Source organism: Microtus ochrogaster, chromosome 18 (genome assembly GCF_000317375.1).
Source record: "Microtus ochrogaster isolate Prairie Vole_2 chromosome 18, MicOch1.0, whole genome shotgun sequence".
In the NCBI taxonomy this organism is placed as follows: domain Eukaryota; kingdom Metazoa; phylum Chordata; class Mammalia; order Rodentia; family Cricetidae; genus Microtus; species Microtus ochrogaster.
In genome coordinates, this window is record NC_022020.1 from 34,270,200 (window position 1) to 34,293,052 (window position 22,853).

Genomic DNA, 22,853 nt, shown 5'->3' on the forward strand with positions numbered 1-22,853 from the left:
CCAGGACAGGCTCCAAAGCTACAGAGAAACCCTGTCTCAAAAAAAAAAAAAAGAGAGAGAGAACTGTTATACTTGCTGGTGTGGTGGTGCATGTCTTTAATCCCAGTACTTACTTGGGAGGCAGAAGCAGGCAGATATCTGTGAGTTTGAGGCTGGCCTAGTTTACAGAGTGAGTTCCAGGACAGTCAGTGCTACACAAAGAAACCCTGCCTCACCCACAAAAAAACAAAAAAAAAATAAAAATAAAAAAATAAAAGACCCACAAAAAAAACCACAAACAAACAAACAAACAAAAAAACCAGAGAACTGTTATGTTGGAGAAAATTACTGTAATTAAGTTAAATTCATTCCTACGATTTTTGAGATATAGGCTAATTTTTAAATCATTAAAAGTGAAAATTTTCATATATATTCAAAGAACAAAATAGTGAGTCCCATATCCATATTTATTAATGCATGGCTGATCTTGTTTCATCTTTATTTCTATCTTTCTAATGATTTAGAGCAGTTCTTTTTATGAAGATTTTTTTTCTCCATTTACACATGCGTGACTGACACATACACACATACATACATACACACACACACACACACACACACACACACACACACAGAGAGTGTTTTCTGCATGCACGTATGCCCACCAAGGTCTGAAAGAGGGCATCAGATCCTGGGGAACTAGAGTTACTGGTTCCTCTACAGACCAGCAAGCACTCTTAACTGCTAAGCCAACACATCATCCATATTTAAAGCCATCTATGATACTGTAGCATTCCTTTACAACTGAAAGAAGATGCTTTAGAACACTGGAATTATTAGCCTTGCTACTTTTCTATCTTAGTGGCTGCTATGGTATGGATCCCAAGTGTCCCAAAAGGCCATATGCTAAAGCACTGGCCACTGAAGGGAGAAGAGAGAATCTTTAGGCGACAATGTCTACTAGAACGGAGTTATGTCTATGGGGGTTCAACCTTGAAAGGTATACTAGGATCCTGGCCCGTCCTCTCTTTGCTACAGCGAAGGTGAGCAACTTCCCTCTACTGCGCATCCCTGGCAGTGTTCTACTTCTCCACAGGTTAGCTGACCAGAACTGCAAACTTAGACACATGAACCAAAATGACCCTTCCCCGCCTAGGTTGGTTAGCTTCAGCTCTCTGTCCCAGCAACGGGAGACGAGCTGTGAGCTACCACCCGCGTTAACACTTTTTCCTTTCTCTACACTTAGGGGTTCATAACATCTTTGAACATGGGGTTGCACCACAGAGGTCTCATTATCTATTGAATGTCTAATCTGCAGGAATTTAGATTTTTAAATCATTTCAAAATTCAATGTTCATCAAGGAGTGAATACATGCTATTACATTATGTACTCTTCCCCCTTTTAAGCAATGCTCTTCAGCTCTTTTTCATTACCTGGGTAAGGGCACTGACTCGGTTCTCACTGGGAAACAAAGGTGGGTCTTCTCCAACTTGAAAATCAAAATACACCGTTTTGTGTGTGAAAGTAGAAAACTCATTGCTGAAGCAAAATTTGTATGTCCCATTTCTGGAGGCAGTGAAGGTGAAACTGTCGTACTGTTTCTTCATCTCCTTGTACAACACCTGACCGTCAGGATCTTCTAGTCGACAATCTACATCGTAGTGACCACCAGTGATCACCTGGAAGAGAGTTACAGTGATCACGGTAGCTAACATTTGAAAACAAAATCAAGTTTCTTGCTAAAATGACAGTAAGGCTGACAGAGGTCTTCCTATCACAACTTCACAGACCCTGATTTTTATCAGTGGATTAAAGACAGAGTTAAAATTTCAGTTCAACTAAAGCTTTATAGAAAGTGAAGAGGTCCCCTCCTAACAGCAGAGAGGAAATGTAATCATATCAACCATTCAGACAACTGTACTGGTTGCTATAGCTAAAACAAAATGGTGAGACAACAGTTTTGGCAATCTCTAACCACAAAAGTGGATGGTACAGAAATGTTATTTCAGGCATTAATTCTCTTGGCTAACATACCATTGACATTATACATCAGTAAGACAAAGAGGTCTAAGTTAGACTTCAAAGAAATTTCTATTACTTATATGACCTTTTGTTTTAATAGTCACACAAAATATAATTTGTATTCACAGAGCTACAATGTACACATATATATTATACAAACAAACACATAAAAGTACAAATATAAATGAATGAACTCGTTGGATTAAGAGTAGGGCTGTGCAATGCTATGTAAATATTATACCAATGAGCTACATCCCTTGCCTGATTTTGCTTGTGGACCAGATCTTGCTAACCTGATCAGAATGACTACAAACTTGATCTGGTTGCAAGCCTTTAACAGGTAAACTCTCCCTCCAGCCAGCACACGTTTTGTTTTGTTTTTTTCCTTTCAGTTTTGTGTTTTGGTTTTTAGAGACAGGATTTCTCTGAGGCCTGGCTGTCCTGAAACTTGCTCTGTAGACCAGAGCAAGATCAGCCTGTCTCCCAAGTACTGGGATTAAAGGTGTGCACCACCACTGCTTGGCCTACTACAAATTTGTAACTCACCACTTTAGTTACAAAGAAGGTGGGATTACATGTATGCCAGCACACATGGTCAGATGAAACATTGTGGGGCTACAATTTTAAAAAGCATTTAATAAACAGGGCATTTACCCTTCTCTTTAAAAGTAAATACCCTTTCTTCTAAGAGAAAATGTCTTCATTCTAACACATCTAGATATTCATACCTGATTACAGGACTCTGAATAAAAACAAATTGAAAAAAAAAAAAGACTTGGTTACCAGCCACATTTGTTTTTATCAAATTTAAAAACAAGTTGAGACCAGCCTGGTCTACAAAGCTAGTTCCAGGACAGGCTCCAAAGCCACAGAGAAACCCTGTCTCGAAAAACAAAAAACCAAAAAAAAACCCAAAAAAAAAAAAAAAACCAAATTTAAAAACAAACAACCTTACTTTAGTTAACAGTACCTCTTCTAAATTTGCTCACCCATTCCGACTAAAATTGGGTTTCATCTCAAACTCAAATTCCACCATCTGTTCACAAGATCACAACACTTTCTTGACCATCCTAAACCGTCCATTACTAATCCACAATATGCTATGGTCCCAAATGCCTAAAGGTTCTCAAATCTAATCTCTTCTAACATGGGGTTTCCCAACCTGGTAGTAGGGACTGTATTGTTCTGGGCACCATACCACATTCACATTTAGGACTAATCTCTCTGCAATCTCAGTATATTAGATGTCAGCTGCAGCACCCCACAACTTGCAATTTCTCCTTGTGGGGTGGGAGTGGGGGTGTCCTATCTATTTTTATCCTTCAATAAAAAAAAAAAAACCCTCACTTAAAAATCTTTTGAACACTCACTATACCCTATCAAGAGTCAAGATCTGTCATATCAGCATGCACTCCCTCCTACTACCTCTTGCCTCAGCAACTTCCTGTTGTGACCCCCAGACTTCACAAGCTCTCTGCCTAACATCTCTACTGACAATGGGGTTTAACAGAATTTGTTTGCCAACATATCACAGGACCTAACACTGCAAATGTTTATAAACCTAGTTTATTACAAGACAATGTAATATAAAACATCATTGCCAAAAGTTCTCACAGAGATCTGGAGAGATCAGGTATGGGCCTTCTTTGCCCTTCCCTTTTGCCATCTGGGCCAGATGTATTCAGACCAGGACCATTCAAGTGTGAAAGGAACACCTTGCAACCAGAGAAACCAGAGGTGAGTTTTGTCTGAGTTGTCTTCTGGCCATATAGGCACAGGTAACTAAACTTTAGAGCAGAGCTCAGAGTCAGGAATTGGGCTACAGGAGAGCAGAGAGACCAAATACAAATCATGTTAGTTACAGGGGAAAAAAAGACAATCTGATCCAAAATCACCTCTTAGAACTCTCAGCTCGCACAGCCATAAAGCAAATTTTTTTTTCTTAAAATTTATTATGTATAGTGTTCTGCCTGCATGCCAGAAGAGGGCACCAGATCTCATTATAGAAGGCTGTATGTCACAAGGGTTGCTGGGAATTGAACTCAGGCCCTCTGGAAAAGCAGCCAGTACTCTTAACCTCTGAGCCATCTCTCCAGCCCAAGCAAAACTATTCTTACTACTTCAGTGCCACCTGCTAAGACTTTAGTACCAGAGCTTAGCCTAATGCCAGGCCTGCTGGAGCTTTCAAACTATCTCTTCAGTGTGCCCTTTCCTCCTCTGCTATATCGCAGACCAAACCTTGATTATCCTTCCTCGGGCAGCTCAAACCTCACTGCTCCACTACATTTCCCCTGCCAGCATGCTGCCCGTGTAGCACTGCACTTTGATATCCAGACCGTGTCTACTCTAGGCGGTACAAAACAGAGTTCATCTGGAGACTCTCATTTCTAGTCCTTACGAGTTGGGTGACTTTGGATCGAAGCCCACCTTGGGTTCTGTTTTGCCAATTGAAAGGAATACAAACTCTTTTCTATTTTATATTAGTTTTCTTGAGAAAGAACGTATACAAAACATTTGGCACTCTGTATACATAGAGATTTTTTTAAACTGTTATAGCACCAAGCATATTATCTACAGATATAAAGTTCAAGAAATGTATATTGAACTCAGGAAAGTCTGACTTACATCTTACAATTCCTTTGTAACTATATATGCTGAGAATTGATACACACATATATCCTCAATTCTTTTTTGATCCTTAGTCTCCTCTCCCTCCCTCATCAAGTATTACCACCGATATAAACACAAATTACCACGTACTGTTGATTTTACCTTTTGTTTTTCTCCTTCCGCACTATGCTAACCTAGTTGAAGCTATTATCGCTTCTTTAAAAAAAATACGTTTATTATTTCCCATTATGTGTATGGGCGTGTCTGGGAGAGAGTGCGTGCATGAGTGCCAGTCGAGGCCAGAGGTTGTTGGATAACAAAGGGATGCAGCTCCAGTTACAGGTGACTACGAGTCACCTAGCACTCCAGAATTGCTGGAATGTTAAATGAGCCTATGAACAAAAACGGGAGACTGTTTTAGTCTACTTTAAGAAATCACACTGAAGAGAAAAGTTCCTGGTTTACACTGTCCCCAAACTGAGAAAGAGCCTCTGGTGTAGTCACAATTTTTTTTTTTTTACAACACCCTTGACAGATGATCTTTAAAAATCCCCTAACAGAGAGCTTCCAATCACGTCTGCAGTAACCAAGAGTCCGGGGTCATAAAAAAACAACCCCTCCCAGATCATGGAGTTATATTAAATCCGATTACACTGGAGTTGTGGATTACAGGAGTAGAGATGGGCATTTGTGTGCAGTAACAACTTAAAATAAACCCCTTAATTTCTTAAAGAATGAAGTTATTTAATAGTGCTCAAATTCAATGAATGGCACCGGAGAATGTCACAGCCACAGGAAGCATTTCTGAAATTCACAACGCCCTGCCTCCATAACCGATGTGACTCAGGTTAGGCCAACCACAGTGGTTGGGGCCGGGGGTACCTGGAACTCCAGGGTGCACTTGGTGCCCTGAGTGATGTCCTCGTAGAAGCACTGCTTGGCATTGTCGGGCAGCTCAAAGGTGATCTCGGAGGCGCCGCTCGGGCCCGACAGCAGCAGCAGCCCCCACAGCAGCGGAAGCAGCCTGCAACCCCAACGGCCCGCTGCGGCCGCCCAGCGCGGCGACGGCGCCGACCCGGGCATCATCCCGGCAGCGCGGCGGCCTCAACGGAGCTGCGGGGCCTCGACGCGCGCAGCAGGCCCGGCCCCCGCCGGCCCGCGAGCCTCAGCGACGCGTGCGACGGGGAGCGAGCGCGGGCTTCCGAAGAGACGCGCTGAGGGAACCGGCGCCGCTCCGGGAAGAGCCGAGGGACGCGGGGGCACAGCCGGCGGACCAGCAGAGGAAGAGGCCTCGCTGACCGGAAGTACAGCGGCGCCTCGGCGGAAGGGGCGGGGCCGGGGCAGGCCCCAGCGACCCGGATGTGATATCCGGGGGGCGGGCGAGGTGCTGGAGTGAGGACGTGGAAGCGCGCGAGGCCTCGGCGTTGCGGGGGCGGCCTCCTTGGGCGAGGGGCGGGGCCGCGCGGGAACTCCACGGAAGGGGCGTGGCCGGCCGTTGCCTAGGAGGGGCGCGTGGTCTCGCTGCTCGCCCGGCTGCGGTGGTGAAGGGCTTTCGCTGCGTTTTGTCACCGTGAGTACCGAGTTTGGGGACGCTCCGAGGGACTCTGAGCCGGGCCGGGGGCGGGGAGCGGGGACCCATAGCCGGTGGCGGAGCGTTTTCTGGTTTGCAGGAGGCTCTTATTAATTGTAACAGTGGTGGAGGAGGCAGCTTCGGCAGAGAGCGCACGTTCTCAGAGCTGAACACGAGACTGGGATTTCTAGTCCGTGCTCGTTACCTCCCGGCCCTCTGACCTCTGCCTGGATGCTTAAACCCTCTGCTTTAATGTAAAGAGTGCTGATAAATACGGATTATTGCACGGCTTCATTATCTGGGAAGGGCCTCTAAAGGAGGGGCTGGCACGTGGTGAGCACTAGCTAAGTTTCGGCTTAATAAAAGCACACGTCTGTTGTGTACCCCTTTTCAGGATCCTTCCACCAGAGTAAGGGAGTTGAGGATCCAACACAACAGAATTACAGCAGAATTACTAATTTACCTATGAGCAACATGGCGTTTCTTAATACATTTTACCATGCGCCTGCCAGTCAGGTGGTGGCTTTTTTTCTTTTTTTTTTTTTTTTTTAAAAAGGCAGGGATGGACTTTATTATAACGGGGGTTTGTGAGTGAGGGTGGGGTAGGTTATATAAAAGGAGAGGAGACGGAAGTCTACTCTATGGCCTGGGGCACCCAAAGCTTCTGCAGTGGCCAAAGGAATGGAGGCCAGAGGTCACAGCCTTAATTTCATCTAGACTGGGGAGAGACTACACCTTCCTGAGAACCAGGTCAGAAACAAATATTATTTTGTTGGCGAGTGAAAGTAAAACTGAATTTGACAGTGAGAACTGTAGGTTCTGTTTTCTGACTGAGCTGGGTGAGGTAAAAGGTAGTGCTCCTTTAAACTAACCTCGGGCCGCAATCCCAGCACTCAGAGAGGCAGAGGCAGGCGGATTTCTGTGAGTTGGAGGCCGGCCTGATCTACAGAGTGAGTTCAGGACAGCTGGTAACGTGACTCAGGAGAGCTTGTCCAAGGCTGACTCTTCAGCCCTGCGGGGGTGGGGGGGGATATCTACGACACACCCAAACCAGTCTGCCTTCTTTCTTCCTAAGAGGACAGTGCAAATAAATAGGAAAGAAGGAATAAGATTTAAAAATCTCAGTACAGTGTGAGGGGTTTGTGAGGGAGGAAAGGGGAAATGATATAACTATAATCTCAAAAAAGTAATAAAAATCAGCGCAATATCACTTTTAATCGCAATTAAATATTACCAGACAGGTAATTTTTTTTTAATGATAAACATTTTATTTCTGTAAGTGTAGTATAACAAAGGCAATCTTGGTGTCCAAAACAACTAAATAGCAAGGAGAGGGCAAGAAGAGAGGTTACAAAGAAGGAAGTGTTGGTTTGGCTGCTTCTACAGGCTAACAATGCTAGACATGGTTGTACACTGCTAGTAGAAAGGTGAACTGGACAGCCACTTTGGGGAAAGCCCTAACATGTAATAACGCGAAAGATACATGTAGACTATGGAATACATACATGACCTGCAAGTTTCATATTTTTAAAATTTTTTTTTTTTTGGGGTTTTTTTTTTGGTGTGTTTTTTTTTTTTGGTTTTTTTCTCGAGACAGGGTTTCTCTGTAGCTTTGGAGCCTGTCCTGGAACTCCCTTGGTAGACCAGGCTGGCCTCGAACTCACAGAGATCCGCCTGCCTCTGTCTCCCGAGTGCTGGGATTACAGGCGTGCGCCACCACCGCCCGGCTAAAATTATTGTTTTTTTGTTTTGTTTTGTTTTGTTTTGTTTTGTTTTTGAGACAGTTCCTCTGTAGCTTTGATGCTTGCCTAAGAACTCTACAGACCAGCCTGGCCTTCAACTCAGAGACCCGTCTGCCTCTGTCTGCCTCTGCTCCGGAGTGCTGGGATTAAAGGCGTGGACCACCCTTGCCCTGCCCGGCTAAGATTTATTAAGTGTACAGTATTCTGTTTGCATGTTTGCCTGTACGCCAGAAGAGGGCAATGGATCTCATTAGAGATGGTTGTGAGCCGCCATGTGGTTGTTGGGAATTGAACTCAGGACCTCTGGAAGAGCAGTCTCTCCAGCCCCACTTTGCATAATTTTATATCATACTGTACAATGTACCTTAGAGTATTTACTGTGGAGCATGATTCTCAGAGTATCTTCTGAAGTCTCCTGGATGGATGTTTCTGAAGATCTTTCAGAGAGTTTGTATATTTTGAGGCTGGATTTTTCATGTGTTTCGATCAACACAGCATAGCAGATTGAAGGAGGTGAACATCAGGCTTTTCTATGAGTCTAGATTTATAAAAGTAGTAAAGCAGTGTCTTTTATTTGATGTAATTATGCCTCATTTTCAAACATACTGTGTGTGATAGGTTGAGTTGTATACCTTCAGACACAATTCCAAGACCTCATTCCCATCTCTGTGGATATCGCTTCATTTGGAAGTAAGATTTCTGCAGTTATTGTTAAATTAAGATCCCCAGAAGAGATTATCCTAAATCTCGAGTGAGCCCTTTTAAGTGCAGTGATTGGTAACCTGATAGAGAAAAGACACAGAAGAATGTAAAAACACACAGATTTGAGTGGTGTGTGCACAAGCCAGGAACACCGAAACTTGTCCATAGTCCCGAGAAGCTGGGAGAGAAGCTCTTCAGAGCCTCCAGACAGAGTGAGCCAGTACCTTCACTTCAGCTGTCAGGGAATAAGCTTGTTATTTTAAGTCACCGAGTTGGTGGTTATTTGTTACACGGTATAAGGGACATGACCATATTTCATAAGTTTAGTAAAAACTTGTCAAATATCTTTTATACTTAAGAAATGTCACATGGACCCAGTACTCAGCACTCATGCAGATGTGGGGGACAGCAGTTGATAATCAAGTGCCTCCTATTGATCTCCCCTTGAGTTTGGAAACACGTTATCCAGGATCTGACAGATTGGGCTAGACAGGCTGTTTAGCAAGCCCAGGGATCTTCCTGCCTGTCTCCCTAGCTCTGGGGTTGCAGGCAAAGGGCACCCTCTTTGGCTTCTTTATGGGCTCTGCAGGTCTGAACTCAAGTCCTCATGCTTGTGCAGCAGGCACTTCATCCTCTGGGCCATCAGTCAGCCCAGCCCCTTTTCATAATTTCTGTTTCAAGAGCTAGACAGACAGACAGACACAGGACAGATGCTTGGATATTCCTAAATCTCTGAGAGCTTCTACAGCCTGTAATTTCCCCACAGTAAATTTGAATTTCACAATTTGGTGTGTGAGTGTGACAGCCTATCTGATCCCGAATAGAGAACAAAGCCATGAGGAAGCCCTGACATTGCTTTGTCAGACAGGGCACGTTTGTTTCTAGGAAAAAGCAGAGGGTCAAAACCACTAGTTCCAGAAACTGCTAACCAGGAGCTGAAATGGCAGCTACGGAAGAAATCTCTAAAAGCCAGGAATCCAGGCAATTCCTGGATGGTTAGGAAGTTTGGTAGACCATATTGCTTGTCTCTTTGTAGAAGTTCCTCAACATGGCTGAATTAAAATTTGGTGTTACGAGCTTGATATTTTGGGCCAGTAGTTTTTTTTTTTTAATTTTATTTATGGATTTTCGAGACGGGGTTTCTCTATAAGGGCCAGTATTTTAAACCCCCAATCTGTGTAGCCAGATGGAAATTGAAGGTAGTGAGACCCACGCTGCCTTTCTGTTTCAGAAAACCTCATTGCCCCAACAGCCTTTGGCCACCAGGTGGTGCTGTTCACTTTCCAGATTACTGCACAGGCACAGGTGCTGCCTTGTTCTGCTTTCCGAGGTTTACAGAGATGGAGCTAAAACATTTGAGCAGAATTCGCTCAAAAACACCAGACCAACAAAAGGGAGAGTGGGGGGTGGTTAGGTAATGGAGAAAGAACACTGATAGCTGCTTCTAGAGAATCATGTTAGGAATGTAAGCCTTTCCCTAGGGCGGTGAAGAACCGGCAAATTGAACCACAAAAGGACCTAGTTGGAGTTCTGTTGTTAAAAAGAATGTTCTGTCTGCCATTAGATTAGATTGAGGTGCATAAATAGGGAAGTAAGATGAGTCTATGTAAAAAAGTCATTAGCAAAAATATGACAGTGGTTGACTATGTGGCTGATGGGAGTGTCTGCTGATGCAAGGTGACTGGACCGGAGAGGTTCTGAGTCATCACAGAGGCGCAGAAAGACTGGCCTGCTGTGACTGAGTGAAGGTAGGGATGCTCAGGAGAGCCAAGTGGGGGGCAGTACCTGAGGCAGACACAGAAGAGGCTGGGGTGGGGGTGCTTAAAGCAGTCGTCTTTTTCTAGACCGCATGCTCAGTGTAACTCATGGTGCTTTCCTCTGTTATGTAAGACACTTTCTTGCTTTAGTTACTCCAATCCTCTAAAGACACCGTCTAACTCCCTTTATATAACTTGCTCCTATATTGGCACGTAATGAATGCCCGACTATATTAGTTAAAGACATGTTATAGAATGATAGAGAAGTGTAATATAGAGCACCAAAATCTTCCCCTTTTGTTTTGATATACATGGTAATGCTATTTTAATCATTGTAAATAATTGACTTTCGTGGCATGCATGCTTTAAATGGTGTATTTACTAGGCTGTTTTGTATCACATGTGATTGGTTATCTTTTTATTTAAAGTGCCATATGTCTTAGAAAGCAAACCACTTTGACAGCCACAGGTAGTTGTAAGTCTGTATTCTAGGTAGGAAGCAGCTGAAAAGTTTATCAGTTCCTGGGTGTAACTGAGGGTTTACATGAGCTGTCCTGTGCATCCAAATAATAAACAATGTCTTTTAGCCTCATCTAGGCCCTGGGGTAGAGACAGCCTATGTGAGGGACATTACAGCTCAGAAGAGCCCAGTTAAGAGTGAGTGTCCTTTGGAAGGCGTGTGCGTGTGTGTGTGTGTGTGTGTGTGTGTAGATAGATAGATAGATAGATAGATAGATAGATAGATAGATAGATAGATAGATAGATAGATAGAGTTAACTATACATTCAGTTCCCTTTTGAGGTCTGTTGAAGCAACTTCTGCCTTTCAGAGAGTCACTGTTGGAATGTCCTCTCTCCACTGGGCTCAGGGAGCCAGTTCATGCCCATTTGTGTATTCATTCTTCCCCACTTCCCAGCTTAAACGGGCTTTGTGCTTGTTAGGCATCCCTTTAAGGTGGAGCCACATTCGTTCTTATTCAGCATTTCCCACCATTTCCCACCTCGCTAAAGATAGCTCATAAAGCATATTTAAGTAGTTCCAGTGTGCTCCCCTCAATCTAATTACAGACAAATACTGTAATTATTAGATTATTAAACAGGGTTTCTCTGTGTCTCTTTGGCTGCCCTGGAACTCACTCAGTAGACCAGGTCGTCCTTGAACTCAGACAGATCCACCTGCCTCTGCCTCCCAAGTGCTCGGATTAAAGACGTGCGCCACCACACCCAACTTCTTTCCCTTTTTTAAAGGACGTTATCCTTTTTCTTTTGCGTTCTAAGCCTACATATATTTTTAAACACACACTAAGCCATTTAGAGTTTTTTTTTTCCATCTAAATCTAACTTTACTGTATATCCTTTTCTGACCACATGAGTCTTTAATTTGCTAAGCGATGTGGCTAGAATTAAAGCCGTGGCTTTGACTGGGTCCGTCCCATTCCTTAGCTTTCTGAGACTCTAGCTTCGTGGGGGAGGTACTGGTGGGAGCCGTGTTTATTGCCAGAACTCTATGGGGTTTCAAGGTCATGCCACCACCAAGAAGCCTCTGTCGGTGCTATCAACACTATTTAAGTGCTGTGTGAAGGGCAGTTTGCTTTTGTGCTGCTGGGATGAAATGCAGCTCCAAAACATTAACTGTTCTTTTCATATGGGTTCGGATATATTTGTTCATAGGGAAGCAAAACACACAAAGACACATATATCTCGGCATAAACAAACATAACTGTGTTTTCAAATACATGGAGAAATTAAGGTTGTAAAACTAATAATGGTAAAGTCAAGGTTTGAAACCATATTTAATACTGGGATTCTACACTCTTTATTCTTAGGTTTTTTTAAAATTAAGGGGTTGAGATGGGTGTTCTTTATTTATTCTGAAGCCATTACACTGGAAGTCCTCCGTTCTTGGCTGAAACCCTCCTACCCCCAGGGTCTCTCCATGTAAACAAGGCTGGCTTGGAACTCACTGTGTACATCAGGTCATCTCAAACTCCTCATCTTCTACCTCAGCCTCCCAAGTGCTGGGATTACAGGCATGCGCCTGTACACCGTGCTGCTTAAGTATTAGTTTCAATAGGCCCAATTTAATTATTTATAGAAAATTGGAATGTTAAACCAGGCAGTTGTAGCCTATGCCTTTAATCCCAGCACTCTGGAGACAGAGACAGGCAGATCTCTGTGAGTTCAAGGCCAGTCTGGTCTACAAGAGCTAATTCCAGGGCAGGCTCCAAAAGCTACAGAGAAACCCTGTCTCGAAAAAAAAAAAAAATAAAAAATAAAAAAAAAATAAAGGAAAGAAAATTGAAATGAGCTTTTTTTTCAGACTTTTTTGTTCATTCCACAGTAGGCAGCATAAACGTCACATATTTTTATTGAGTTTACTTGCTATCAAGTCCTGCAAGAGTGATCAGGCTTAGATGAGTGCTGCAAACAGTGGGTTTGGGTTGCAGCCGAGTTGGGTTGCTCACTGAATGGGCAACCCACCGCTTTTACTGAAAGCATAAAGTAAGCCTGCTCTCGATCTGAAGTAAGATGACAAATTTAGCAGCTCAAAACATGACCAAGACAAAGCCCCAGGAAGGGCAGTCAGGCTGTTTCAGACTTCATACACCAGAAGAGGAAGGCAAGCGGCCCATGAACACAGCCTCTCAACGTTACTGCACTTAATATCAAGTGCAGAGCTATGGTATCTGAGCATGTTCACAGTTCGCTTCTTCATACCCACCAGGTCCATTTCCAGCAGAGCTGATGAAGAAAGCTAATTTCCCCAACTCACAGTGGGTCTTATTGACTTAACTTATGCTAATTGTATAGCTTGAAAGAAATCTCTTAATGCACGTGCATCTCTTTGACCAGTAGTTAGGTTGGGCATCTTTCCCTATTGACTGGCCCCTCATTCCTGCTGTGAACAGTATCACGTCCTTGTTTTCTCAAGTTTGTTTGCTTGGCTCTTCTTGAGCCCTGGAGCTTCTTGAGGGCTGTCCGTGTCACAAATTGAAAAAGACTCTGGTGTTTGTCCCTTCGGTTCCTCCACACTAGTTGGGGGGGGGGGGGGATGAACTGCACAAGCAAATGGTCTGAATGCCAAAGGTCAAAGTTAAAACGTAGTTCTCCATCCAGCTGTCACAGTCCTTCCATTGCCAGGTGGAGACGCAGGAAATAAACCTTCTGCCCCAAGGCACAGACCACTGTGCAGAGAAGACAGTTCTCATAACAAAGCAGACTCCAGGCTTGTGATCATAGGGACATTGTACAGGGTACAGCAGGTCAGAGACAGTAAGATTACATTCCTAACATACACAACCTTTGTTAAGTAAAGAGAATGTGTAAGAAAATACTATACCATCAGAACATGTTTTTATTAAAGATAGCACAATACCATGAAAAAAAATTCGGAAATGAAAAGACCAAAATTTGTTTTCTGTTGTCATTTTCTAACAATGTGATAACTAAGAAATTTTGTTAATACTAACAATGTGATACTAAGAAATTTTGTTAATAATGTCACAAATAATAATGTAAAAAATGTTAAACATAACCTCATTTGTGGGGCAAATACATATCATGTATATATGAAAAAGTTTAAATCATTAACTAGATCAAATGCATTTTCTACCAAGATTTAAGTTACCTTTGTAGAAGTTGACAGATTGATCATATGGATGTGGAAAGACCTCAAACAGTCAAAAAGAAAAAAACCTAAAGAACAGTTTAGTGAGTCATACCTCATCATTTTAAAACTTATTGCAGGAATTTACACAGCATGTGGTTCTAGCATTAGGACAGATGTACAAATCCACAGAGAGGCTGGAATTAAAGCCTCGTAGCTACAGACAGTTGTGTCAACAAGGGTGTCAGAATTTCTTGCCAAAATATCTTAAACTTGTACCAGTAATTGTTCTTTCTTTCCCTAAATACAAAGCTATTGCTTATAGTCCTAGAGAATTGTACTGTTCTTTTGTGTGTGGTTAGTGGTTTCAAGGCAGGGTTTCTCTGTGTAACTTTGGCTATCCTGTAATTTTCTCTGTAGACTAGGTTGGCATCAAACTCAAATCTGCCTGTCTCTGCCTCACGAGTGCTGGGATTAAAGGTGTGCACCACCACCACCACCCCACTGAGCATTGCACTATTCTTTATGGTGTGGTTTGCTATTGCATGTTTATAAATATTCCTTCAAATTACCCAACATGACTGTACCATCTTTTTACCCAGTGAACCCTGGGACTAGCCTCAGAAATCAAAGCAGAGTCTTTGAAACAGACCCTAGATTGTGTTGTGCAATACTTGAGGAATACGTAGAGAAATGGGCACTGTTGCTCAACTGTCACTACTGATGACCTGAAATGACAAGGTATTAAGAAATCAAGTAGCTGTGGAACTTGACTGCTGCAGTGATAATGCTTTTTAAAATAGCATCTCATGTGGCTTATTTTGACGGCACCCTAGAGAACATAAGTGGAGAAAAGGAGACACGAAATAGCCAGACTTCATGAGAGTCTGGCTCTAAATGTATTATGCATGTAGTTGCAATATAGACAATATCTCTTAGCGCTCTGCATAAGACCTAATATAGGTTTGCAAGGATTGTCGCCCCAGTTAACCCTCAAATCCATGTGGTTGCTTATGGTAATGTAAGGACACTTAGGAAAGAAAGGAGTGGGATTCTGAATCATGACTAAAGGTTTACTTAGTAGAGAGAAGTCACCCAGGTTTCGCTAGTCTCACAGGTGCTCCGTCTCAGCTGGATTGCTAAACAGTGGAACAGCCTGTTGATAACACAGTGTCTAAGAAAGCGTGCTTGTAGGAGGCTAGTTTAAACGTTTGAGTATGTGCCTTAAATGAGTGACTGAATTAATCTAGTAACAACAAATGTTTGCAAAACTGTACTAGTAATTTAGTAGGACAATAAATTCTTGGCAATCAATAATATACAATTTGTTTTTCAAAAATTGTAAACCATAAAAAGAAAAACTTGTTGGGATTAAAAACAAATGACAGAAAACTCACCAATATAACATTGGCGATAAGAAATAAAAGTCCTGAGTTGAAGAGCCAGGGAGAACATTACTAACTGTAGGTGTTTATTCGCCCTGCTCGCCCTAAAAAGACTCAGGACTGACAGGAATTTTGAGTTTAGTAAAAGCACTGGACATCTTTATGTAAATATCAAAATACTAAAATATTTAAATATTTTTGGGTTAGTTCAAAAATTTAAAAATTCAGAAATAAATTCTGCAAAAATTGAGAAATTTAAAATATATCTACATAAAGGAAATAATTCGACATTTTAAGATATTTAGACTCAATTAAATGTTAATTCTGATTGGTCTATGGATGGTATATAAGAAAAGAGAAAAAGGCATTATATCTAAGTTCCCGAAAGAACTGAAAAGTAAGGAGGCTTGGGAGCTGGTCAGTTGATAAAGTGCTTGCTGTAGAAGCATAAGGACTTAGACTTGCTCCCCGGCACTCTGGGCTTACTCTACCAGCGTGCCTAGCGCTGGAGATCCCTGGGGCTTGCTCACCACTAGCTGAATCCGGAAGCTCCAGTTTTGGTGAGAGATCCTGCTTCAAAAAACAAGATGGAGGGGCTGGAGAGATGGCTCAGTGGTTAAGAGCGCTAGCTGTTCTTCCAGAGGTCATGAGTTCAGCAACCACATGGTGGCTCACAACCATCTGTAATGAGATCTGGCGCCCTCTTCTGGCATGTGGGCACACATGGAGACAGAATGTTGTACACATAATAAATAAATCTTTAAAAAGAAATTCTGTATTAAAAAAAAAACACAAGATGGAGAGTGATTGAAGAAGACATCCGGTGGTGACTCTGGCCTCCCCATGAACATGTTCATGTGTACTTGTGTCAGCTACACGCACAGACACGAATGTATACAACACAAACACACAAACGTAGTTCAAATTTGAAACAAAAACTTAAAATTTATCAAAAGTACAATATTTGAATTTTTTAGTAACTAAACAGTCTTTCTGTCAAGAATATCTTTTCTGAGTGTTTTATCAGGAGCATAGATGGACATGCTTGTGTCGTTATACAATGCCAGAATTTATTGAATACAATAATTCATAAACCCACATTAATTTTATTTGATTTAAGAAAGCCAGATTTGCTTGCTAGCTGATCACTGACAATTACAGGGTCTTTTATTTTAACCTTAATTACTGATATTAACTCCCAGATCACACATTGCACCTCACTGTATGGTAGGTTGCAGAGTCTTCCTTAAGAAGGGGTCAAAGAGGCTGCCTGTGTTCAGATTGTAGAGGGGCTGTTCTGAAGGCAGACAGCTACTGGAGGAACAGGGGCAGGCCTGTAGGGCACATAGACCACAGCTATTCAAGTGCAAAGACGTCATGCTGCTCCATTTGGCCTCTGGGTGCACCTTCTGGTACAGTCTCCAGTGAGGAGGGTACCGTTTGTGTGCTTGGTAAGCTCATGTGTCTTGTAATTTGATGGGTTTCACTGTTTATTGGCAGAAAATACCAGTCAGTGTCTCCTGATGTGCTAGCAGATGATGGTATTTACTCGTGTAAACAAGATGTGGAGCCATTCTTTCTTGGCACTTACGCTGAAAATGGAGTAGCTCAGGTCAGGGCTGTTGCTTCATTAGATAGAGCAAGCCATGGCTGGGCAGAGGTTAGAAGTCAATATTCCAAACAACACGGTGCAACCCAGAGCTGACCCAGCCTGTTCTCCATGGTGACTTAATATTTACAGGGAACTTTTACTAAAAATATTTTTGTTTTTGCAGCTAGCAGAAGCCAGGACTCTGGAACACTTTCTGCTGCCTGTGATCTTCTGAACTGACAGTTTATCAGAAAGCTCCAGCCACTGCACAGTTTCTTCCAATCTACCACTGTTAAGACACTTCCTGCCGCCCATCCTTTCCTCTTGGAGAGGAGTTGCAGGCAACGTCAGTACAGAGTCTCTCACCTCGACTATTGTGGTTGCCCTTACCATCATGCCGAAGAATAAAGGCAAAGGAGGCAAAAACAGGCGCAGAGGTAAAAATGAAAATGAATCTGAAAAAAGAGAGTTGGTGTTTAAAGAAGATGGGCAAGAGTATGCCCAGGTGATCAAAATGCTGGGAAATGGACGGTTGGAAGCAATGTGTTTCGACGGTGTAAAGAGGCTGTGCCACATCAGAGGAAAGTTGAGAAAAAAGGTTTGGATAAATACCTCAGACATTATATTGATTGGTCTATGAGACTATCAAGATAACAAAGCTGATGTAATCTTGAAGTATAATGCAGATGAAGCAAGAAGTCTGAAGGCGTATGGAGAACTTCCAGAACATGCGAAAATCAATGAAACAGACACATTTGGTCCTGGGGATGATGATGAAATCCAGTTTGATGACATTGGAGATGATGATGAAGACATTGATGATATCTAAGCTAACCTAAGCATGCTACATCCCAAGTTTTCTGAAGATAGTTTTGCATACTTGGGATCTTCAGCTGTTAAGTAAAACTTCTTTTAGCATGAGTATGACTTGTTAAAGCAGATTGATGTATTTTTATTTTTTCAAGTATTATATTTCTTTGAAAACCAAGGATGTTATCGTAAGTGACATGTTAACCCTTTGTTCTTATAGATGTAACTGAACTTAGGGATAGAGCAGTGTGCACTGTTGAGACTGCCTTTCCATTTGGGACGCTTCATTTCTGGCACGTGAGTGCTTTGTGTCAGCAGTTCCGCCTGTTGAGCATCCTTGGACTGAATATGCCCCAGTTCCAGCACATCTGCTTCAGGCCCTTAGGCCTTGAGACTTGTCAGATTTCCACAATTATAGTCAGAATGCAGCTGTTTTTGTACTTATGGAGCCATGCCATTTTATACTTTTCATATTCTGTACATTTTAGCCTTTATGTTGTTGCCACCCATAAATAGGCGTTTCACAGTGCAGTTTTTAAATTACATCAGTAGCAATTTTGAGTTTTAAAAATTAGCCATTGCAGAAATTAAACATTTAGGTGATAATCATCTTGACTTTAGAAATACAGTAGTTGACAATGTTTATATGTAATTTTTACTTTCCTAAGGCATACGTAAGAATTGGAAATAAAAAGTGAAATAAATATGTTCTGATACTTGCATAGAGAAGGTGGTTGTTAATAGCACATAAAACATTTTTACTTTGCAAAGTAGGTTGTGTAAAAAGTCATTTCCAAAAAGCTACTGTATTGAGGCTTTGAATAATTGCTGTGTATGGATTGAAGTTAATTACATAATTGTATAAATAAAGTCTTCCTTAACCTAAGCGTAGGTTAAAGGGAGAGGAGCCACAGCTTAATGCAAAGGCAGTCCCCGTTTCCTGAACGGCAGAGTCCAGAAGAGAAGCCCAGTGAAATACGTTGGCATAAAAATACTTTTTCCTTTTAATATGTTCATTATCTCTCTGGTATGTAACAAAAATAAATGACTGGATGATTTTTAGTTCATCATGCGAGAGAGAGGCTTTTTCTTTAAATTAGACTCTGGTGCTTAAGAGATGAACTTGCTGTTTGCTCATTTAAGTGATGCTGGTGTCGGTCTGCAGTTTCACCCGTGCTGTGTGGGAAGTGAGTATAAACCTTGTCTTCAGCCCTTGATGCCGTCTCCCTAAAGAGTAGTTGCTTTCTCAGGCTTTATTCCGGGCACCTTTAAGTGGAGACTGGACATGAAAATAACAGTGTTCACCTTTTTCTTTTTTCCCAATTAGCCCATAATGTAGCTTAAGAAAATTCCCCAGTCAGAAAGAAAGAAAAGCAAGTTCAATTTTCCTGGTCGTTGATGGGTGGATTTCTTTAGATGAGTATGCAGTTCCTTGTAAAGGCTAATTTTGTAAAGTGAAGCTGGACATGGTGCCGGACTGGCATTGACTTTCTCCCCAGAAGGACAATGTGTCTTCTGGAAAGAGAACACGTTGCTGGAGCTTGTTCTACGCAGCATACCTAACTATGCTGTTAGCTGACATTTGTCCTGTTACCCCTGTAAATTGTTAATACAGAAGAAGCGTGATCATGGGCCAGCTAGCCTGGTGTTGTCTTCCAACAGCAAACAAGAGACTGTTCCTGTAGATCACCAACCAGTCAGATCTTCTAGCTTCAGGGTTTCTCACCACAAAAACAATTCATGTAGATCATATCCTAGGATGTGTTATGATAGCTATCATTATTTATTCCAGGTTAGCCTTGAAATGGCCATGCCCCTGCCTTAGTGCCACCCTGCCCTATTTAAAACTGATTTTCTAATAAGAGCTTATACATGAACACTGCCCTTAGCCAGCAACTTTTTATTCTTGTGTTACATTTTGCTCCTAATACCTCCCTCCGATTTTATCCATATCCATTTGGAAGTACCCAGTTTTCTACCTCCCCTTAGATGGTACATTGCTGTTTCTGTTCATGAAAATACTGGGGTTTGTGCTGTCACTCTAAACACCAAGGGCTATTTCTCTGCACTTCAAGTTTTTTTTTTTTCTCCTCTTCCCACCATCCAACCTAGAGATCTTTACTCCTTAACCTCTTTCCCCATGATTTGCTTTTTGTTGGTTTATCCTTAGTGGATATTTAATCAACATGTATTATATATCTCCACATTCTGTGCACCTTAAGATAAAGACTGACCCTGGGAAGATGACAGGTGGCTGAGCATCCTCTTACTAAATCCTGCATGCCAGTCACAGGTGGTTTTTTTCCAAGGCAAAAATCCTAGGTCACTTGGGCCGAGTTGAAGCTGCACCGCAGAGGCCCGGGAGTCATTCGCAGGTGCCTTGTCTTCAGAAGAGCCAAGGCTCTTCCCCTGCAGCTGGGGTGCTTTTTCTAAACGGGTGAGAAGAGTACTTGACAATAAGAAACAAGAAGGATGGAGCATAGTTGGAACACGGGCAGGAAGTAGAAACTCTGAGACTGGGGAGTGGGGGAGAGACGAGTGAAGGGTACTTAGAGGCAGAAGCTTCTTCACCAGTGTTTGTGTCACTTTGTGTCAGTCCTGTTATCTCACAAGTATTCACAAGACTTTCGGTGGGGATTTTCACCTCTGCACTGCCTGAAGGTCTCATCACAGGAAGAAAGTCACAACTGAATGTGACCCCTGCATACGACGCCTGTGCAGGCAGAAGTTAGAGGAAGAGTTTGGATTTCCCGAAGACTCAGGCTGTCTTAGGGTTTCAGTTGCTGTGAGGAAACACCATGACCAAAAGCAAGTGGGGGAGAAGGGTTTGCTTGGCTCACACTTCCTTGAAGGAAGTGAGTCGGGACAGGAACTCAAACTGGGCTGGATCCCGGAAGCAGGAGCAAACACAGGCCATGGAGGGGTGTGACTTGCTCAGCCTGCTTTTCTACAGAACCCAGGACCACTAGCCCAGGGGTAGCTAGCTGCACCAGGGGTAGCTGCACCCAAGGTGAGCTGAGCCTTCCCCCATGAATCATTGACTAAAATGCCCTACAGGTAGGTCTTTTTTTTAAAAAAAAAAGATTTATTTATTATGTATACAACATTCTGCCTCCATGTATGCCCACATGCCAGAGGAGGGCGCCAGATCTCATTACAAATGGTTGTAAGCCACCATGTGGTTGCTGGGAATTGAACTCAGGACCTCTAGAAGAGCAGATGGTGCTCTAAACCACTGAGCCATCTCTCCAGCCCCCCTACAGGTAGATCTTATGGAGGCATTTTCTTAACTGAGGGTCCATCCTTTCAGACAAGGAGTCAGCACAGGGTTTAGGTTGATTTGCCCCTCATAAGGACTAAAGGTCCTTGACAGTGCTGTACACAGGCAATCAACTGATGGACCACAGGCGGCTCTTAGCACTTAAAATAGACTTGCCGCCGGGCGGTGGTGGTGCATGCCTTTAATCCCAGCACTTGGGAGGCAGAGGCAGGAGGATCTCTGAGTTCGAGACCAACCTGGTCTACAAGAGCTAGTTCCAGGACAGGCTCCAAAGCCACAGAGAAACCCTGTCTCGAAAAACCAAAAAAAAAAAAAAAAAGCTTCCAAAACTTCCAGTAAGGCTGGAGCTCAGGGGTTTAGAGCAACGGCATCTCTTTCAGAGGACTTTTTTTTTTTTTTTTTGGTTTTTCGAGACAGGGTTTCTCTGTTGAGTTCGAGACCAACCTGGTCTACAAGAGCTAGTTCCAGGACAGGCTCCAAAACCACAGAGAAACCCTGTCTCGAAAAAGAAAAGAAAAAAAAAAAAAAAAAAGACTTGCCAAGCACGAACACGAACAGCATGTGAGGAGCCTTTCAAGCAGGGGGTCCTTTTATCCCTATGGGTCTCTAAATGTATAATTTTGCAGCCATATTTTCCTAAGTAAATACTGAAGGGTTCCTAAATGGAGTAATCATAATCTAAAATTAGCCACTTGCCAGAGTTAACTGGGGAGCCTTACACAGGCATCTAGCTGCTGCTGAGTGCTACAAAATCCCCCAAAGTGCCATGCACAGAAAGACCAGAGCTTCCATCATTCTCCAGCAGGCTAAAGTACCGTCTGCATCATCAACATCTGCCTGGGGTCATGGTCTCAGCTGCTGCCGTTCTTCAAATGGTCACTATGATGTCACTTATAGTTTGTGCTTGTGGTCTGTAGAATTGCCACATTGCTACTGTTTTGTTTTTTTTGTTTTTGTTTTTTTTTTTTTTTCTGGCTCTCTCTAGTTTGTTAGCACCAATTTCCTCCCGCCTGTGGAGATGGAAACAGCCTGGTGAGGTAGGTTGGTAGGTTTCCCTTCCAAAGGTTCAGCAATTGATGACTAGTAAGTGCGGGCATTCCGGTAATGCGTGTGTTAACTTCTGCAGTGTGTCCTCCACATAGCCCAGGGAACGCTAGAATGGGAAGGCTGTGTTCAGTGACTCTGGAAAAGCTGACGGCCTCATGCCGGTGCCCAGTGCACCTTTCTTGTGCTCTCTAGGGTTAGCAGGTGATGGCCACTAACTCGTTCTTGGCTTCAGCCATTTGAGTCTTCTTCCTCTTCCTCATCCTTCTCCTCTTCCTTCTTCCGTCTTCCTCCTCCACCGCCATTTTACTTATTTATTTTAGTCAGCTAAAAAGTTGGCAATTCTTGTGAATCTTTTCAAAGAACCAGCTTTTAGACTTGCTGGTTTTTATTCTCAGCTTCATGTCTTTGCGCTCTAACCTTTACTGTTTCTCCTGCTGTACGTGTAGTTTTCTCTTACCCGCCTTAAAGTACTCCACTAACGGGAGGTGGTTTGGGGCGTGGCCACCGCCACCTAGCAAGATTTCATTCTTTATGCAGGCATTTACAGCTATAAATTCCCCTTAAAAGGATTACTGTGGTGGCCGTCTACAAGTTTGGGTGTGTTCTATCTTCATTTGGTGAGCCCAGGGCACTCCCTGTGCTCTGCTCCTACCCGGTGTCCCTGACCCTGTCCTCTTTTGCCACTGCTGTGATGATAGGCACGAAAAGTCTACAACAGAAGCACTTACAATCTGTGCTAGAGCCGGGCGGT

General features: G+C 42.9%; 1 protein-coding gene and 1 pseudogene across 1 annotated transcript in view; one reads left to right on the plus strand and one right to left on the minus strand.

Annotated features, from left to right (window-relative positions):
- Tmed7 (transmembrane p24 trafficking protein 7) overlaps positions 1 to 5,926 on the minus strand; it is a 9,154-nt gene extending 3,228 nt beyond the window's left edge. The window contains exons 1-2 of the mRNA XM_005356073.3: positions 5,495 to 5,926; positions 1,414 to 1,659 (exon numbers count right to left, since the gene is read on the minus strand). Of these exons, the coding sequence (XP_005356130.1) occupies positions 1,414 to 1,659; positions 5,495 to 5,698 (450 nt within the window). The 5' untranslated portion in view covers positions 5,699 to 5,926. The remainder of the gene's footprint in view (positions 1 to 1,413; positions 1,660 to 5,494) is intronic.
- Positions 5,927 to 6,020: 94 nt separating this feature from the next.
- LOC101998235 lies at positions 6,021 to 18,842 on the plus strand (annotated as a pseudogene).
- Positions 18,843 to 22,853: the final 4,011 nt, after the last annotated feature.